Genomic DNA, 17,558 nt, shown 5'->3' with positions numbered 1-17,558 from the left:
CAAGTTAATTCACTAATTAAGAACATGCCAGATGGAGCATAATGTGGAGAAATGTGAAGTTATCCACTTTTTGGTAGCAAAAATAGAAAAGCAGAATATTTTTTAAATGGTGAGAGACTGGGAAATGTTGGTATTCAGACAGACCTGGATGTCCTTGTACATGAATCACTGAAAGTTAACATGCAGGTACAGCAAGCAATTAGAAACGCAAATAGTATGTTGGCCTTCATTACAAAAGGATTGGAGTATAAGAGTAAAGTAGTCTTACTGCAATTGTATAGGCCCTAGTGAAACCACAGCTAGAGTATTGTGTACATTAACTGCCGCTCGACTCTGCCAACTGGCCACCGCTTTTGGCAGTAAGAGGCCTTTTTGGGGAACTGAATTTCGGCCCAAGATGTCTTACATGCAATTATGTAAGGCCCTGGTGAGACCACACTGGGAGTATTATATATAGTTTTGGTCTCCTTACCTAAGGAAGGATATACTTGCCTTAGAGGGAGTGCAACAAAGGTTCACTGGACTGATTACTGGAATGGGGGGATTGTCCTATGAGGAGAGATTGAGTAAACTAGGCCTATATTCTCTAGAGTTTAGAAGAATGAGAGGTGATCTCATTGAAACATATAAAATTCTTACAGGGCTTGACAGGGTAGATGCAGGGAGGATGTTTCTCCTGGCTGGGAAGTCTAGAACCAGGGTCATAGTCTCAGAATAAGGGATCGGCCATTTCGGACAGAGATGAGGAGAAATTTCTTCACTCAAAGGGTTGTGAATCTTTAGAAATCTCTGACCCCAGAGGGCTGTGGATGCTCAGTCGTTGAGCATATTCAAGACAGATATCGATAGATTTTTGGATACTAAGGGAATCAAGGGATATGGAAATCAGGTGGGAACGTGGAGTTGAGGTAGAAGATCAGCCATGAACTTATTGAATAGCGGAGCAGGCTCGAGGGGCCGAATGGCCTTCTCCTGCTCCAATTTCTTATGTTCTTGTGTTCTATGACCCACTCCTCGCTAGTGAATTGCAATTTTTGGCAGATAAAATTGTTAAAAGTTTGAAAGGGATGACAGTTACTGGACATCTAATAAGAATAACACTGTATAATTTTCCACTCATCTCCTTCTATTATCAAACACATTGCTTGGCTGCACACATGTTAAGCATTGGTATATAATAGCAGGTACCTAGGGATGATTATAGGGCAGTAATCTTAACACAGAATTTCAGTTGATGCCACAAATAATAAGAATGATATTTGACTGGCTTGCAACATCCAGGGATGAGGTTACAGGCTTGATATAATTTCAGTGGCTCTTTACTTTTTCTCATATATTGCTGTGAAATGTATAAAGGATGGTTTAGTTCAGCGCTGGATTCTTTACGCGATGACAGTGGGTTTCCTAGTAGTCTTCGACAGCCAGTGAGCTCCTGGCTCCTCAAAACTCCTTGTAATCCCTACTAACTGAGACCGTGGAAATTTCATGGCAAGGAAGGCAACCTGTCAAAGTGGTCTAATGTACGACATCATGTTAGACATTCTGCACTGCTGCTTAAGTTGCTCTTGGAGGAGTTGAGTGTAGAGCAAGACTGTTCAGAATCTTTCCTCAAAGCACTAACTGAGTTGGGTGCAGACCTTGACAGAATAGATTGTACATGGCCTTGATGAGTTGGTTTACCGTGCTTTGTTCATAATAATCATGGTGCAATAAGTGCAAGTCAATTGAGTGATTCAAAAAAAGATATTTGGACGTGCATTTAAAGTGCCGTATTCTACAGGACTACGGACCAAGAGCTGCAAAGTGGGATTAGGCTGGATAGCTCTTGGTCGGCCGGCACGGACATGATAGGCCAAAATGGCCTCTTTCCGTGATGTAAATTTCTATGATTCTATGATAACCAACATTTAATTATTAGGAAATCAGCTATCGGTGTTATCTACAGATTGAATAAATTGGGCCTATACTCCCTGGAGTTTAAAAGAATGAGAGATGATCTCACTGAATCATGTAAGATTCTGAGGGGGATTAACAGGGTAGATGCTGCGAGGTTGTTCCCCTGGCTGGGGAGTCTAGAACTAAGGGTATGTTCTCAGGATAAGGAGTCAGCCATTTAGGACTGAGATGAGGAGGAATTTGTTCACTCAGAAGGTTGTGAATCTTTGAAATTCTCTACCTCAAAGGGCTGTGGATGCTGAATCGTTGAGTATATTTAAGGCTGAGATAAATAGAATTTTAGACTCTCAGGGAATCAAGTGATATGGAGATCTGGTGGGAAAGTGGAGTTGAGGTCGCAGATCAGCCATGATCTTATTGAATGGCAGAGCAGGCTCGAGGGGCCGAATGGCCTACTCCTGCTCCTAATTCTTATGTTCTTATATTCTTATGTTATGATCTACTTACCAGGAAATGAGATACGAGGGGATCTCTGAGACTTTACCCTCAGGAGTAAACAACTGGCTTTCTTACTTTTTCAGATAGTTTTGTATCTACAGTAAAATGTGACATCTAAATTGTGACAAAAAACCGAAAGGTTGTGATACTACTCTATGATATAACACTTTTTAATTCTAACATGATTGCTAAACTTTTCCCAACTAATTACAACTTCAATATTTTGATGCAAGCTGTACCTTCTTTAGTAGTGCCTTCTCCAATCAGCGGTTGACCAACAAGAGATCGGTACTCGGCTGCAACCTTCACAGAATATTTGGTGTCTGGGAGCAGGTTCTCAAGGGTTGTCCATGTCTCCAGCCCTCCAACAGTCGCTTTTTTACTCTCCCCTCCGAGCACTGGGACGTACTCCAGTCTATATCGAAGAACATTCCCCGGAGCAGCTGACCAGCTGACCTTGAAACTGTCCAAGGTTTCGTCAAATACCTGTAAGTTACCCGGCGAACCAACCTCTGCGGGGAAACACAGAAAAGTAGCATTCTTAAGTCCACAGACAACAAAACACGGGTTAGACTAAAAGGGGCATCGGCATTTATGGCCGGGTACATATTACATAGAATTTACAGCACAGAAACAGGCCATTCGGCCCAGCTGGTCTATGCCAGTGTTTATGCTACACACGACCCTCTTCATCTCACCCTATCAACATAACCTTCTATTCCTTTCTCCTTTATGTAGGAAATGCTGCAGCCAATTTGCACACTGCAAGCTCCCGCAAACAGCAATGCGATAATGGCCAGATAATCCGTTTTTGGTGATGTTGATTGAGGGATAAATATCGTCTGCGATCTATGCTATTCGCTCTAACCACTCCTTGTGGTAGCGATTTCCCCATTCTCACCACTCTCTGAGTAAAGATGTTGCTCCTGAATTCCCCATTGGATTTATTAATGACTGTCTGATATTTATGAGCTCTTGTTTTGGACTACCCCACAAGTGGAGACATCATCTTTATTATTTTATTATTACATTGTTACATACCCACAGACAATTTTAGAGGATTCGTTTGGGATAAAGCTACCAATGTACATTTATACTTTAGAGATGGCTCCATGTCCGAGCAATGGACAGTGATATTTGCAATCTTAACTTTAAATTGAATTAGTCAAAGGATTGAATGGCTGATCTTAAAAAATAATCCATTATTAAAAATTGAATCATAGGTTCATGCTACACAGAAGGAAGCCATTTGACCCATCGTATCAGTGCCGGCTCTTTTAAAGAGCTATCCAATTAGTCCCACTCCCCTGCTCTCTCCCAATGGGCCCTGCAAATCTTTCCTCTTCGAGTATATATCCAATTCTCTATTGATACTGATTAGCTGTTAAAGCCCGGGATCCTTTCTGTATTCTTATCCAGCCCTGAACGAGCAATTATGTGAAGGCTAGGACGCTCAACTTTGTCCTAGGACATTACACTATACTCTTGTGCAACTCGCAAGCTAATGTAATGGATTTGGCAATATGTTTGAACAACATAATGGCTGACTCCCTCTCCCCATGTGTTCCTAGAGTATCTCAAGGCCATAGTTAATCAAGAAATACAGCAGTGCGCTGCTGTACCCTAGTGCAAAGTTGCGCATTGGAGGGTTCTCTTACTGACTGTTCCATGATTTATATATGATATTCCAGTGATACATTTGGCAAAAGAAGTTTGCAGACCCCCATTACACCTAGAACTGGAGCCAAGATAATGTTACTTGTGTTGGAGCCAGCAGAAATGAGTACTTTAACATACATCTCTTTTGAAAAAACAAAAAAAGACCCTATTGTGATTTTTTTTCTTGTCTGTAAATAAAGTGAATGAGTTGCATGCATTGTTTGTTAACTGGATAGATACCGGTTTGCACTGAAGCCCTATATGTTTGTATAACATTCCAACCTCTCTGCTTCAGCAGAATGACGCGTTTGGGTGGCGCTATAGGCAAGGCTTTGAAGTTATGAGTAAATGCAATTCATGCCTAATCCCAGCCCCCCACCCCTCCCCGCGCTGCCTCCCAAAAGGTACATTCCAAAATGAGGGTTGTCGGATGGGTTTAACACTTGGACCTGATCGACAACCCGACAGGTCTGCAGTAGCGCCAACTTGTGTATTTTATACTACGTTACAAGATACAGTCTGCTCTCAATTCCAATTATCTGATCATTGTTCAGCACTTCATTCCTCTGTTATTTACATTGATTCATTCCAATTATGAAAAGTTAAAAACATTTGTAGCACATCAATGACTTTAAGTGTGAAGCATAGACTGTATTCCAGGATACGCGCCAGTCTGTGTATATTGGAAAACACTTGCACTTGCTCCCAAAAGATTATCATAGAATTGTACAGCCCAGAAGGTGGCCACTCGGCCCAATGTGCCTGTGCCGGCTCTTTGAAAGAGCTATCCAGTTAGTCCCACTTCTCCTGTTCTTTCTCTGGTTCCTGATCCTTTTGCCACGAGAAACAGTTTCTCCTTAATCACCCTATCTAATCCCCTCATAATTTTGAACACCTCTATTAAATCTTCCCTTAACTTTCTCTGCTCTAAGGAAAACAATCCCAGCTTCTCCAGTCTCTCCACATTAACTAATGTCCCTCATCTCTGGTACCATTCTAGTAAATCTCCGCTGTATCCTCTCCAAGAACTTGACATCCTTCCGAAAGTGTGGTGCCCAGAATTGGATGCACTACTCCAGCTGGAACCCAACCAGGAATTTATAAAGGTTTAGCATGACTTCCTTGGAGTAATGCCAATTCTGTACCTTATAATAATATTGATGGTTCATTGTCAATCCCTTAACTGCCATATTCACCAGATAGGTGCTATTAACAGAGCGATATGAATGCCTGGGTTAGGAGAACTGAACATTCAGGGATTCAATCATTCAGTCTGAAAAATTATATACTTTTTTATAAGAACTTAAGAAGTAGGAGCAGGAATAGACCATTCGGTCCCTCGAGCCTGCTCCACCATTCAATAAGATCATGGCTGATCTTCTACCTCAACTATACTTTCCCGCACTACCCGATACCCCTCAATTCCCTTAATATTCAAAAATCTATCAATCTCTGTCTTGAATATACTCAATGACTGAGCCTCCACAGCCCTCTGGGGTAGAGCATTCCAAAGATTCACCACTCTCTGAGTGAAGAAATGTCTCCTCATCTCAGTCCTAAATAGCTGACTGCTTATTCTGAGACTTTGGCCCCTTGTTCTATACTTCCCAGCCAGAGGAAACATGATGTTTGATTCTCTGTGTGCTTTTCATGAAGCAGGTGCAGATTTTAGCATGAATCTCCCATCTTTGCGAAGAGGTGTAGGGGAGCTGCACAGGAAGGTATAGAAAGCCATGAGGGAAAGATAGGTAAGGTCACGGGTTAAGTTATAGGGCCCAAGTTTCCACATGATTTGCGCCTGATTTTTAGGAGCAACTGGTGGAGAATGGACTATCTTAGAAATTGCAATTCTCCACATTTTTTTTCTGCAGTTCTAGTCAGGTAGAACAGTTCTAGTTTGGAACAGAATTGTTTCTTCAAAAGGGGGCGTGTCCGGCCACTGGCGCCTGATTTCAAAGTTTCCACAGTGAAAACGTACACCAAACGAACTTAGAATGGAGCAATTGAAGATTTTTGAAGAATTGAAAAAACCTGTTCTACACATTAAAAAATCAGACGCAGGTTACAAATTAGGCGTCCGGAACTGGAGGGGGGGGGGGGGGGGGGGGGGGAAGGGAAGTCATTAAATTCTACAATAAATCCTTATTTATACTTCTACAAATATTATACAAATAAATCCAACCTGAATAAACATTTATAAGCAAAGAAAAGATTAAATAAACCATCTTCCTACCTGTATGAAAGTGCTTCAGCCAGCCTCACAAGTTTGTTCATTCAGTCCCGACGGCAGGGGGGGGAGGAGGAAGCCGTTCCCGACGGCGGGCGGGCGGGAGGGAGGGAGTGCGGGACCGACCGACCGACCGCCCGCCCGCCCGCCCGAATGCAGCGGGGGGGGGGGGGGGGGAGGAAGACGTTCCCGACGGCGGGCGGGCCCGAACGCAGCGGGTGGGGGAGGAAGACGTTCCCGACAGCGGACGGGAAGGAGACAGTGAGAAGGCTGCAGGAAGCCTCAGTGCTGATGTGCTGATGGCAATGTGCTTTTATTAAAAAATGTTCAAAAATTAAACAGCTACAAAGAACTACAAAAATGGCCGAGTGCCAATGTTTCCTTCACACTGCGCGTGCGCAACCGCTCCAACGCGCATGCGCAGGGTTGCCGGCAGGAAAAAAACTAATTTAAATAGGACCCGCCCCCTCCCACTTACAAAATCGGCGCGAGTGTAGGCTCCGCCCCCCTGGGCGCCGCGCCAAACAGACAAGGAGCTGCAGGGCTCTCCAGAATCGCGAGTTTTTTTTCCGGCGCTGTTTTAGGCGCGAAAAACAGGCGCCCAGCTCGGAGGGGCGCCCGTTTTTTATCGTGTGGAAACTTGGGCCCATTGAGGTAGCTGCTAATGGTTCAGCTCAGGCTGTGTGTCATCACAAGTATCTGGACTCGTGAAAGAGAAGGTTTAATACAGGTTGAACCACCCTTACCCGGAACTCTCGGGACCTGGCCTGTTCTGGATAAGAAATTTTTCCGGATGAGGGGTGGTCCTGTTAAATTGGATGGTGCAGGTACTGAGCAAGGGGATATCAGGGCTGGCTGGCTTGGGGCTGGGAGTGCGGCAGAGAGATCATGCGGGGGGGGGGGGGGGCGGTGGATCGCGAGGTCAGGCCAGCGATTGCGGGAGTCGGAGTTCTGCGCATGCGCCACCCGGTGGCCGGGAATGATTCTGAACGAGGAGTGGTTCCGGATAAGAGAGTTCTGAATAAGGGAGGTTCACCCTGTAGTTCCAAGGATAATTCTTGGTCTGTTGCCGATGTGAGTTGGACACTAAAACTGGATTCTGGTCAAACAATATCCAACTGCATTAATGATGCAGAAAGTTTTAATCTTCAAACAAGTGTGTGAACTTTCCTATTAGTTCCCAGCTGGTTCCAGGGATGAAGGGCTTCAGTTATGTGGATAGACTGGAGAAGCTGGGGTTGTTCTCCTTAGAGCAGAGAAGGTTGAGAGGAGATTTGTTCAAAATCATGAGAGGTCTAGACAGTAGATAGAGAGATACTGTTTCCATTGGTGGAAGCGTGGAGAACCAGAGGGCACAGTTTAAGGTGATTGGCAGACGACCCAAAGGCGACATGAGGAAAAACATTTTTACGCAGCGAGTGGTTAGGATCTGGAATACACTGCCTGAAAGGGTGGTGGAGACAGACTCAATTGTGGCTTTCAAAAGGGAGTTGGATAAGTACCTGAAGGAAAACATTTGCAGGGCCACAGGGAAAGGGTGGGGGAGTGGAACTAGCTTAAGTGCTCTTGCAGAGAGCCGACACGAGCTCGACAGGCCAAATGGCCTCCTTCTGTGCTGTAACCATTCTATGATTCTATTTTTTTTCTTTCTCCCATTCTGTACATACCATTGACTTCATGTGACCAAGTAGGGAAGTTGGGCGATCTGCTCCCAGACTTCTGTTGAAGTTAGCTAATGCTCTCTTGGCCGGCCTCCCATTAACTTCATCTCATCCAAACCTTGGCTGCCCATATCCTAACTTGTACCAAGTCCCGCTCACCCATCACCTTTGTGCTTGCTGACCTACATTGGCTCCCATTGCCCAAATTAAAAATTCTGGTGATTAAATCCCTCCGCCGCCTCGCCTCTCCCTATCTCTGTAACCTTCTCCAGCCCTACACCCCTCCGAGATCTCGGCGCTCCTCCAATTCTGACCTCTAGTGCATCCCCATTAATTAATTGGATCGAACTAGCTTGGGACCAGAGAGCAGATAATTGATCCACGGCAATGATTATTGGAGGTCTACAGGAGGATCACTTCTGAGCCCTGCTGTTTGTGTCAGTCCCGAGTAATGAGGAAGAGGAGACACTGAGCAAAGTAGCACAGATTCAATGGCCCGTTACTGTGCAGCAACATTCCACAGTTCTGTACATGTTTGACGCATTTGTACCAAATTCGACCAAGCAGGATAATGCCTGTATTAAAATAACGACAATGACAAATTTACCCTTAAAAATGGCATTTATGTCAATTGAGAACAACCATCATCATAGGCAGTCCTTCGGAATTGAGGAAGACTTGCTTCCACTCTTAAAATGACTCCTTAGGTGACTGAACAGTCCAATACAAGAGCCACAGTCCCTGCCACAAGTGGGACAGACAGTTGTTGAGGGTAAGGGAGAGGTTTGCTGCCCATTCCTTCCGCTGCCTGCGCTTGTTTTCTGCGTGCACTCGGCGATGAGACTCGTGGCGCTCAGCACCCCCCGGATGCATTTCCTCCACTCAGGGCAGTCTTTGGCCCGGGACTCCCAGGTGTCGGTGGGGATGCCGCACTTTATCAGGAAGGCTTTGAGGGTGTCCTTGTAATGTTTCCTCTGTCCGCCCTTAGCTCATTTGCCATGAAGGAGTTCCGAGTAGAGCTCTTGCTTTGGGAGTCTCATGTCTGGCATGCGGCCTGCCCAGCGGAACTGATCAAGTGTGGTCAGTGCTTCACACATGAGAACAACCAATTAACTGGACCAGTCACATAAGTGCTGTGGCTACCTGAGCAGGTCAGAGGCTGGGTATTCTGTGGCGAGTGTCTCATCTCCTGACTACCCAAAGACTTTCCGCCATCTACAAGTCAGGAGTGTGATGGAATACTCTCCACTTGCCTGGATGAGTGCAGCTCCAACAACACACAAGAAGCTCAACACAATCCAGGACAAAGCAGTCCGCTTGATCGGCACCCCATCCACAACCTTCAACACTCACTCCCTCCACCACTGGCGCACCGTGGCTGCAGTATGTACCATCTACAAGATGCACTGCAGCAACTCGCCAAGGCTTCTTCGGCAGCACCTCCCAAACCCCCAACCTCTACCGCCTAGAAGGACAAGGGCAGCAGGCGCATGTGAACACCATCACCTGCTACTTCTCTCCAAGTCACACACCATCCTGGACTTAGAAATATATCACCTGTTCGTTCATCATCGATGGGTCAAAATCCTGGAACTTCCTCCCTAATAGCATTGTGGGAGTACCTTCACCACACGGACTGCAACGGTTTAAGAAGGCGGCTCACCACCACCTTCTCATCCGGGATGGGCAATAAATGCTGGACTTGCCAGTGATGCCCATATCTCGTGAACGAATAAAAAAATAACACGGCCATAATGTCCTGAGTGTTTATTGAGATTAACTAAACAGATTGTATAAATATCACGTCCTTCTGGTACGAATACCGTTTCTACAGCGAATGTGCTGAGAAAATATTATTGGAGTGTTCCCTAAACAAATTATTTTTGTCATAATCCATTATTTTCAATCGAACTGTGCCAAACATATTTGCTTTCTTGGTACATGCAAGTCACAGGTAGACACATTCCAGCCTGACACAATTCTGCACACCACCCTTGACTCTTTTTTTTGTTAATTTGATCTCGGAGTGTGAGCATCACAACAATTATTGCCCAGCCCCTTCGTAGTGACACGGAATAGACCCGAGTGACTTACAATGCCAATTTCAGATGGTATTAGGAGTTACATAGAGGCCAGAATATATTAGGGGCAGAAGGCTCCCTTCCGTGAAGGAGAATATTGAGCTGGGTTTTTAAAACAACCCAGAAACTTTCACACCCGATTTTACCCCGATACAAGGCTATGAATTCTTACTGAAATCAGTTTCATAACTCACCTCAGTGGAGCTTGATGGTGTGACCTCTGGGTTACTGGTCTCAAATCCTCATCACTACACTATCCCACCGGAGGCTTACAGGGGTTTTAGGTCAAGCATGGAATCTAGGTCACGGGGTGCTTGGGTGTACAAATACGTTTGGGCGAGGCTAGATGGAGTTAAGGTGCAGATCAGCCATGATCTGATCGAAAGAATGAAAGAAAGACTTGCATTTATATGGCCCTTTTCATGACTCCCGGACATCTCGAGCGCCTTACAGCCAATGAAATACTTTTGGAGAGTAGTCACTGTTGTTATATGGGAAACTCGGCAGCCAACTTGCCCACAGCAAGTTCCTACAAACAGCAATGTGATAATGACCAGAAAATCTGATTTTGTTACATTGATTGAGGGATAAATATTGGCCAGGACACCAGGGATAACTCCCCTGCTCTTCTTCGAAATAGTGCCATGAGATCTTTTACATCCACCTGAGAGAGCAGATGGGGCCTCGGTTTAACATCTCATCCGAAATATGGCACCTCCGACAGTGCAGCACTCCCTCAGCACTGCACTGGGAGTGTCAGCCTAGAGTTTTATGCTCAAGCCCCTGGAGTGGGACTTGAACCCACAACCTTCTGACTCAGAGGTGAGAGTGCTACCCATTGACAGAATGGCGGAATAGGTTCCGTAGTGGGCACAGCCCAGTGACGCAGTCTGTGTCGGCTCCTTGTTTTGTGAAAGCTCATTTTGGAGCAATCTCAATTTGTTTAGTTTCTTTTTTGTTGGTAGATACATGCTACGTGGAAGAATGCAAGACAGGCTCTCCATCCAAGATCTGCATCTGCTGATGGCACGCACCTTTTTTATCCAGCAGATGTGGCCTTTTCCTTGTCTTGCTGCGATGTTGACGCAAAGTGGTGGTTTCTAATGCTTCTGACAATTAAATTTCACAGTTGACGGCAGTGTTCCTTCTTAAGTTTAAGCTAAGAAGTACTTGATGTTCTGCTTTGCTGACAGGAATGAAAGTAATTCTTCTCTCCGCGCCGCCCCACCCCCTCCCTCCCCTCACCCCCCACCCCACCATCCTCTCCCCCACAGTCAGCTCACTTGCAAATTTACGTATTCGTCCACATTTCCAAACAAAAGATTTGCGTGTCTGGGGCACAAGGCTTGCAGAAGATGTTGTGTTATTGAGATTGGACGGGTCAGCTTTATTTGGTGTTGGCTGCCAGGGGATGATTGCAATGGGCCCCTGGAGACAATACATACAGAGTTCACACTGTTCTTTTTTTCCATAGATGCCCAGTTTAAATGAGTAGGAAAATCAGCAGTTATGTAAAGCAACGGTGTAAACAACAACAAGCCTTTCAGGGGGTTAGTCAATGAGTAAATGGACAGTGTGTTGCGTCAATGTGATGTACAGAGTAGGCGTTCAATCTCAGTCAAGTTGTACTGAAATGTTTTAATTAGTCTCGGCATCCCAGATTAGACGCAGGAAGAAACAGTTCGGCTTCTCACTTTTGATCATTATTCGGTGGCTCGCACCTCGAAAATATGTGCGCATGTGCGTTGATGCATGTGTGCATTAGCGTGTGTGCTGACATGTGTGTGCGTTTGCATGCCTTGGCATGTGAAATGTGCAAATATGTGCATTGGCACGTGTGTGCCTTGGCATGTGTGAATGTGCATGTGTGTGTGTTTGGCATGTATGTGCATTAGCATGTGTGTATTGGCACATGTGTGCCTTGGCAAGTGTGAATGTGCATGTGTGTGCATTGGCATCTGTGTACATTGGAATTTGTGTACATCGGCATATGTGTGCGCATTGACATATGTGTGCATATATAAAAACAGGATAAAGACAGGACTGCCTATTACAGTTGAACATTCATCATCGAAGCTCACTGATGAAGATTCATCACAAAGGAACAGTACAGAAGGCTTCCAATAGTTCTGTAGCTATTCCCTTCATGAACTGCTAACTTCAGGGGATGAGGGGAGAAAGCTGGAAATAACAAGGGGCGGTGGAATACGAATTTGGGCACAATAATGTTAAATTTCGACAATGCTCCTCAAAATCAGAAAGATATCTTAATGCACTTTGTAAAGCAGGGGGAGAAATTAAATAAAAGGACAAAGTTAGTGGATGGAGGCATTTGCAAAAGTGAAAAGAAGGGTCTTAGAAAGTTTTTAAAAAGGGAGGAAGATGATATGGTCCTGGGATCTAGAGAGTTGCAAATTGGCAGGGGTGCGATGTCCGAAAGCACTGCCACTGATGTTGGTGCAGAGGGAGCAGAGATTGGGAAGGGGGCAGAGACGGAGGGAGCGGAGATTGGGGAGGGGCAGCATCGGGGGGACAGAGAGCGGAGATTGGGGAGGGAGCAGTGTCGGTGATGAGTAGATTGGGGAGGGGGCAGTGTCGGGGTGAGTAGATTGGGGAGGGGGCAGTGTCGGGGTGAGTAGATTGGGGAGGGGCAGTGTCAGAGGGAGCAGAGAGTGGGGAAGATCAGTGTCGCGGGTGCGGAGATTGGGGAGGGGGCAGGGTCGAGGGTGTGGAGATTGGGGAGGGGCAGTGTCGGGGGGAGTGGAGATTGGGGAGGCGGCAGTGTCGGGGGAGTGGAGATTGGGGAGGGGCAGTGTCGGGGGGAGTGGAGATTGGGAAGGGGCAGTGTCGAGGGTGTGGAGATTGGGGAGGGGCAGTGTCGGGGGGAGTGGAGATTGGGGAGGGGCAGTGTCGGGGGGAGTGGAGATTGGGGAGGGGCAGTGTCAGGGGGAGTGGAGATTGGGGAGGGGGCAGTGTCGGGGGGGGTGGAGATTGGAAGGGGGCAGTGTCGGAGGGTGTGGAGATTGGGGAGGGGGCAGTGTTGGGGGGAGTGGAGATTGGGGAGGGGGCAGTGTCGGGGGGAGTGGAGATTGGGGAGGGGCAGTGTCGGGGGGAGTGGAGATTGGGGAGGGGCAGTGTCAGGGGGAGTGGAGATTGGGGAGGGGGCAGTGTCGGGGGGGGTGGAGATTGGAAGGGGGCAGTGTCGGAGGGTGTGGAGATTGGGGAGGGGGCAGTGTCGGGGGAGTGGCGATTGGGGAGGGGCAGTGTCGGGGGGAGTGGAGATTGGGGAGGGGGCAGTGTCTGGGGGAGTGGAGATTGGGGAGGGGGCAGTGTCGGGGGGAGTGGAGATTGGGGAGGGGACAGTGTCGGGGGGAGTGGAGATTGGGGAGGGAGCAGTGTCGGGGGAGTGGAGATTGGGGAGGGGGCAGTGTCGCAGGTGCAGAGATTGGTGAGGGGCAGTGTCGGGGGAGTGGAGAATGGGGAGGGGCAGTGTCGGGGGGAGTGGAGATTGGGGAGGGGCAGTGTCGGGGAAGTGGAGATTGGGGAGGGGGCAGTGTCGGGGGGGAGTGGAGATTGGGAGTAGGGAGTGTCATAGAAACATAGAAAATAGGTGCAGGAGCAGGCCATTCAGCCCTTCTAGCCTGCACCGCCATTCAATGAGTTCAAAGCTGAACATGAAACTTCAGTACCCCCTTCCTGCTTTCACGTCATACCCCTTGATCCCCCTAGTAGTAAGGACTTCATCTAACTCCCTTTTGAATATATTTAGTGAATTGGCCTCAACTACTTTCTGTGGTAGAGAATTCCACAGGTTCACCACTCTCTGGGTGAAGAAGTTTCTCCTCATCTCAGTCCTAAATGGCTTTCCCCTTATCCTTAGACTGTGACCCCTGGTTCTGGACTTCCCCAACATTGGGAACATTATTCCTGCATCCAACCTGTCCAAACCCGTCAGAATTTTAAACGTTTCTATGAGGTCCCCTTTCACTCTTCTGAACTCCTGTGAATACAAGCCCAGTTGATGCAGTCTTTCTTGATAGGTCAGTCCCACCATCCCGGGAATCAGTCTGGTGAATCTTCGCTGCACTCCCTCAATAGCAAGAATGTCCTTCCTCAAGTTAGGAGACCAAAACTGTACACAATACTCCAGGTGTGGCCTCACCAAGGCCCTATACAACTGTAGCAACACCTCCCTGCCCCTGTACACAAATCCCCTCGCTATGAAGGCCAACATGCCATTTGCTTTCTTAACCGCCTGCTGTACCTGCATGCCAACCTTCAATGACTGATGTACCATGACACCCAGGTCTCGTTGCACCTTCCCTTTTCCTAATCTGTCACCATTCAGATAATAGTCTGTCTCTCTGTTTTTACCACCAAAGTGGATAACCTCACATTTATCCACATTATACTTCATCTGCCATGCATTTGCCCACTCACCTAACCTATCCAAGTCACTCTGCAGCCTCATAGCATCCTCCTCGCAGCTCACACTGCCACCCAACTTAGTGTCATCCACAAATTTGGAGATACTACATTTAATCCCCTCGTCTAAATCATGAATGTACAATGTAAACAGCTGGGGCCCCAGCACAGAAACTTGCGGTACCCCACTAGTCACTGCCTGCCATTCTGAAAAGTACCCATTTACTCCTACTCTTTGCTTCCTGTCTGACAACCAGTTCTCAATCCACGTCAGCACACTACCCCCAATCCCATATGCTTTAACTTTGCACATTAATCTCCTGTGTGGGACCTTGTCGAAAACCTTCTGAAAGTCCAAATATACCACATCAACTGGTTCTCCTTTGTCCACTTTACTGGAAACATCCTCAAAAAATTCCATAAGATTTGTCAAGCATGATTTCCCTTTCACAAATCCATGCTGACTTGGACCGATCATGTCACCATTTTCCAAATGCGCTGCTATGACATCCTTAATAATTGTTTCCATCATTTTACCCACGACTGAGGTCAGGCAGACCGGTCTATAATTCCCTGCTTTCTCTCTCCCTCCTTTTTTAAAAGTGGGGTTACATTGGCTACCCTCCACTCAATAGGAACTGATCCAGAGTCAATGGAATGTTGGAAAATGACTGTCAATGCATCCGCTATTTCCAAGGCCACCTCCTTAAGTACTCTGGGATGCAGTCCATCAGGCCCTGGGGATTTATCGGCCTTCAATCCCATCAATTTCCCCAACACAATTTCCCGACTAAAAAAGATTTCCCTCAGTTCCTCCTCCTTACTAGACCCTCTGACCCCTTTTATATCCGGAAGGTTGTTTGTGTCCTCCTTAGTGAATACTGAACCAAAGTACTTGTTCAATTGGTCTGCCATTTCTTTGTTCCCCGTTATGACTTCCCCTGATTCTGACTGCAGGGGACCTATGTTTGTCTTTACTAACCTTTTTCTCTTTACATACCTATAGAAACTTTTGCAATCCGCCTTAATGTTCCCTGCAAGCTTCTTCTTGTACTCCATTTTCCCTGCCCTAATCAAACCCTTTGTCCTCCTCTGCTGAGTTCTAAATTTCTCCCAGTCCCCAGGTTCGCTGCTATTTCTGGCCAATTTGTATGCCACTTCCTTGGCTTTAATACTATCCCTGATTTCCCTAGATAGCCACGGTTGAACCACCTTCCCTTTTTTATTTTTACGCCAGACAGGAATGTACAATGGTTGTAATTCATCCATGCGGTCTCTAAATGTCTGCCAGTGTCGGGGGAGTGGAGATTGGGGAGGGGGCAGTGTCGGGGGAGTGGAGATTGGGGAGGGGCAGTGTCGGGGGGAGTGGAAATTAGGAGCAGGGAGTGTCGGGGGAGTGGAGATTGGGGAGGGGGCAGTGTCGGGGGAGTGGAGTTTGGGGAGGGGGCAGTATCGGGGGAGTGGAGATTGGGGAGGGGCAGTGTCAGGGGGAGTGGAGATTGGGGAGGGGGCAGTCTCGGAGGGAGCGGAGATTGGGAAGTGGGCAGTGTCGGGGGAGTGGAGATTGGGGAGGGGGCAGTGTCGGGGGGAGTGGAGATTGGGGAGGGGGCAATGTCGGGGGAAGTGGAGATTGGGAGCAGGGAGTGTTTGCAAAGGATGTATGAGTGAAGGGTGAATGCTGAAGTGGGAGGGAGTAGGAAGTAATTGAAAAATCTGGGGGCGCCAGTGCAGTTCGACAATAGTGAACCACAATCAACACATCAGGAGCCAAGCTTGTACCATATTGAAGAACCAAAGTTAAATTCATTCTATTCAGTTCCACCCATCCCGTAAGAAAGCTGTGCAGGATGGGCTTTGGTTTAACGTGTGTGCTTTATGTAAGGCAACCCATACCCAAAACATCAGCATCATCATGTGAAAAAATCAGCGACCCTGCACTTTACCACCTCCCCTCCAAGTCATACTCCGTTCCTTCATCATCGTTGGGTCAAATTCGTAACTCTCTCCCGAACAGCACTGTGAGAGTACCTTCACCACATGGACTGCAGCGGCTCACCATCTTCTTAAGGGCAAATAGGGATGGGCAATCAATGCCGGCCTTGCCAATGATGCCCACATCCCGTGAATAAATAAAAGAGGCCATTTGGCAGTGTCCGCGCACTGCTGTCGGCTTGAAATTACATAAGAACATAAGAACATAAGAATTAGGAACAGGAGTAGGCCATCTAACCCCTCGAGCCTGCTCCGCCATTCAACAAGATCATGGCTGATCTGGCCGTGGACTCAGCTCCACTTACCCGCCCGCTCCCCGTCACCCTTGATTCCCTTGTTGGTTAAAAATCTATCTATCCGTGACTTGAATACATTCAATGAGCAAGCCTCAACTGCTTCCTTGGGCAGAGAATTCCACAGTTTCACAACCCTCTGGGAGAAGAAATTCCTTCTCAACTCGGTGTTAAATTGGCTCCCCCGTATTTTGAGGCTGTGCCCCCTAGTTCTAGTCTCCAGTGGAAACAACCTCTCTGCCTCTGTTTTGTCTATCCTTTTCATTATTTTAAATGTTTCTATAAGATCACCTCTCATCCTTCTGAACTCCAACGAGTAAAGACCCAACCTACTCAATCTATCATCATAAGGTAACTCCCTCGTCTCCGGAATCAGCCTAGTGAATCATCTCTGTACCTCCTCCAAAGCTAGTATATCCTTCCTTAAGTAAGGTGACCAAAACTGCACGCAGTACTCCAGGTGCGCTCACCAATACCCTATACAGTTGCAGCAGGACCTCCCTGCTTTTGTACTCCATCCCTCTCGCAATGAAGGCCAACATTCCATTCGCCTTCCTGATTAACTGCTGCACCTGCAAACTAACTTTTTTGGATTCATGCACAAGGACCCCCAGGTCCCTCTGCACCACAGCATGTTGTAATTTCTCCCCATTCAAATAATATTCCCTTTTACTGTTTTTTTTCCCAAGGTGGATGACCTCACACTTTCCGACATTGTATTCCATCTGCCAAACCTTAGCCCATTCGCTTAACCTATCTAAATCTCTTTGCAGCCTCTCTGTGTCCTCTACACAACCCGCTTTCTCACTAATCTTTGTGTCATCTG

At 47.0% G+C, this 17,558-nt stretch overlaps 1 protein-coding gene across 1 annotated transcript in view; it reads right to left on the bottom strand.

Annotated features, from left to right (window-relative positions):
- LOC139272935 (collagen alpha-1(XII) chain-like) overlaps positions 1 to 17,558 on the bottom strand; it is a 317,348-nt gene that overhangs the window by 247,898 nt on the left and 51,892 nt on the right. The window contains exon 12 of the mRNA XM_070889065.1: positions 2,634 to 2,906. Coding sequence (XP_070745166.1) covers positions 2,634 to 2,906 — 273 coding nt within the window. The remainder of the gene's footprint in view (positions 1 to 2,633; positions 2,907 to 17,558) is intronic.

This window comes from Pristiophorus japonicus, chromosome 9 (genome assembly GCF_044704955.1).
Source record: "Pristiophorus japonicus isolate sPriJap1 chromosome 9, sPriJap1.hap1, whole genome shotgun sequence".
Taxonomy (NCBI): domain Eukaryota; kingdom Metazoa; phylum Chordata; class Chondrichthyes; family Pristiophoridae; genus Pristiophorus; species Pristiophorus japonicus.
This window is presented reverse-complemented; position numbering and strand designations above follow the sequence as displayed.